Source organism: Monodelphis domestica, chromosome 5, assembly GCF_027887165.1.
Source record: "Monodelphis domestica isolate mMonDom1 chromosome 5, mMonDom1.pri, whole genome shotgun sequence".
NCBI classification, from domain to species: Eukaryota; Metazoa; Chordata; class Mammalia; order Didelphimorphia; family Didelphidae; genus Monodelphis; species Monodelphis domestica.
In genome coordinates, this window is record NC_077231.1 from 279,337,759 (window position 1) to 279,340,172 (window position 2,414).

At 45.1% G+C, this 2,414-nt stretch overlaps 1 protein-coding gene across 1 annotated transcript; it reads right to left on the reverse strand.

The window, feature by feature from the left end:
* Positions 1–405: 405 nt before the first annotated feature.
* LOC100022683 (microfibrillar-associated protein 1) lies at positions 406–1,721 on the reverse strand. The gene has a single exon (XM_016425533.2). It carries the CDS (start codon positions 1,719–1,721, stop codon positions 414–416), a length of 1,308 nt encoding a protein of 435 aa, XP_016281019.2. The 3' UTR covers positions 406–413.
* Positions 1,722–2,414: the final 693 nt, after the last annotated feature.

Here is a 2,414-nt window from a genome sequence, read left to right on the forward strand (position 1 = left end):
GATGTCCATGTTCTTGAGTTGTCTGGAGTGACCAATTTTCAGTCTTGAAGTTGTGTACGTGTTGAATGTATGTCCCTCTGTTACTTCTCTGAACTCTAAGGTGATATTGTATTACTTCTTTTTAACCTATATTACACATGTGAGCATTTGAACCCAGAGTTGGCATGAGAAGTGAGGAAAAAAAGTCTGGGAGCCAGTCACCAAGCCCAGGATTGGGCTCATATCTGGGTATTGCTTTGAAGCATTAAAAAGTCCTCTTAATGGTCCCTTGTTTTTATCATCCCTTAGGTATGAAAAGGGTGCTAGGCTCCAAAGGTGTCAGAGAGGTTCCACACGAGCAATCTTGGGGAAAAAATATAACCCCCAAAAGACTTCCCCATGTGTCCATTGCCAGGGAAGTAGAAGGTTGAATCCTAGGTAGTTTTCCTTTTCTTAACAGATGGCCTCTCAAATACATCTTGTACCCCAGCAGCTTTTTGCTTGAAGAACTTGGTATTCTGGGCACTGTCCTGACTCCAAGCTGAATCAAAGGAAGTGGTGTCTTGATCCACAAGGTGGGTGTATTTGGTCCTTCCTGATCGCCCAAAGTTCTTGACCTGCAAAACTTTGGGAAGAATAGTTTTATTGAAGTGATCTTCCAGGGTGGGAGCACTGAAGTCTCTCTTGTAAACTTCTTCATCTTCATCCATGAAAAAAGCTCCCCGGTGATAGTACTTCTGCAAGAATTTGTATTTGCCCTTCACAGCTTTGTTGGTAATAATTTTGCCATTTGCTCGGAGTTCAGCTTGTCTTTCCTCTTCTGTCAGGTTTCGCATGTGTTCAATCTCTGTTCTCTCCTTCTCCATCGCTTCTCGATCCTCTCTGTCCCGTTTGATTCTTTTCAGCTCCCGAACTTTCCAGGCCTCATATTCCTCCTCCTGATTCTCATCATCTGTGTTGAGTGCATCTAGGGCAGCCAAGGAGCACTTGTTTTTCTCCAGTTCCTTCTTTGTCTCCTCTTCCACAATCTTGAGTGTATACTTGCGCCTCTCCTCAGCCAGACGTTTTGCCTCTTGCTCCAATTCCTTCTGTTTCCGTGCTTCTGCCTCACGCTCTTGAACTGTGACACGGTCTTTCTTTCGGATGAAAACAGGCTTGAGTCGGGGTTCCATTTCATCCTGGCTGTCTGTATATTCTTCATACTCAGACTCTGATTCAGATTCCTCACCAGAATGCCCTTCATCTTCCACTTCCATGAGCTCCGTCTCCTCATTTTTCCTCTCCTGTGCTCGCTGACGCATCATACGATGTCGCCACTCAATATCCTCCTCGTCAATTTTTTCCTCTCTACCATCCTCTCTCTCCAATTGCCTCACATCTGCTACTTCAGAATGGCTTTCTCCCACTACTTCAGGTTCTACTATTTTGCGATGCCGAGCCAACCTTTCTTCAACATCTTCATTAATGCGGTTCTGCAAACGTCGAAGCCTGGGATCACTAGGTGAATCCTCTCCCTGTTCCTCAGGCTCTACTTCTTGATCATTGGCTTTCTTGATGAACTGAAATTCTTCATCCTCCTCATCAGAGGAGGCCATAGGTGCATAGTCTGGCCTCTTTCCAGATACATAACGTTTCACCTTCACTTTCTCCATTGAAATCTCCCCTTTCTCATTGTGAACCTGGATGGCCCCAGCTGTGGAATTAATGGGGGGCTGCTTCATGAGGGTGCTTGGGACAGACATGATGGCAGTAGCAGTGGCAGCTGTGGCAGCTGTGGCAGCTGTGGCAGCCCAGAACCTGAGTTACACAGAACAGTCAACACAGACAGCAAATGATCTCCTTTCTTCTCTTCTCTTCCCCACCAGGCAGGGGTCTCTTTTTTTTTTTTCCTATATTACACCTTGTACTTTGGTAAGGGCTAGCTAGGTCTGGGTTCCCACAGCCCAGCACCCTGCACAATGCAGTCTCGAAAGAGGTCCCCTTGAAGACTATCAACAGGAGACAATCTCAACTTCACCAGCCTGCCAGCTGAAGGATTTGTTGTGGCTTTTATGGTGGTTTCCTATCCCCACCCCTCTTCACAGGGGCCAATCACAGTTTCCAAAATGTTCACACCATTCATCCTCTGAAGGTGGCAACTCTCCTCCTAGGATTCACACCTTTCTGAGTGTGTGAACTCTTAAAAGAATTCAAAAGTTTCTGGGTATTTGAGTGAGAAAAAGGGGTGGAGTTCTTCCAAGTATCTTGTTGAGTTCTCACCTCTTAAGGTGTGAACTTTCCTCCTAGGAGTAGGAGTTTGTGGACTTCCATTTCTTTAGAGTTAAGTATGAGTGTATTCACATTTGTTTATTAATTCAAAAGTTGACAAAGGAGAGTTCATCCTATCTTCAGTCTAATGAGGTACTAAGTAAGGGGACTTGAAGTTATTGTTATTC

What these genes read in the sequence shown, in the direction of transcription:
- LOC100022683 (XM_016425533.2), bottom strand. Translation starts at nt 1,721, where the DNA reads ATGTCTGTCCCAAGCACCCTCATGAAGCAGCCCCCCATTAATTCCACA.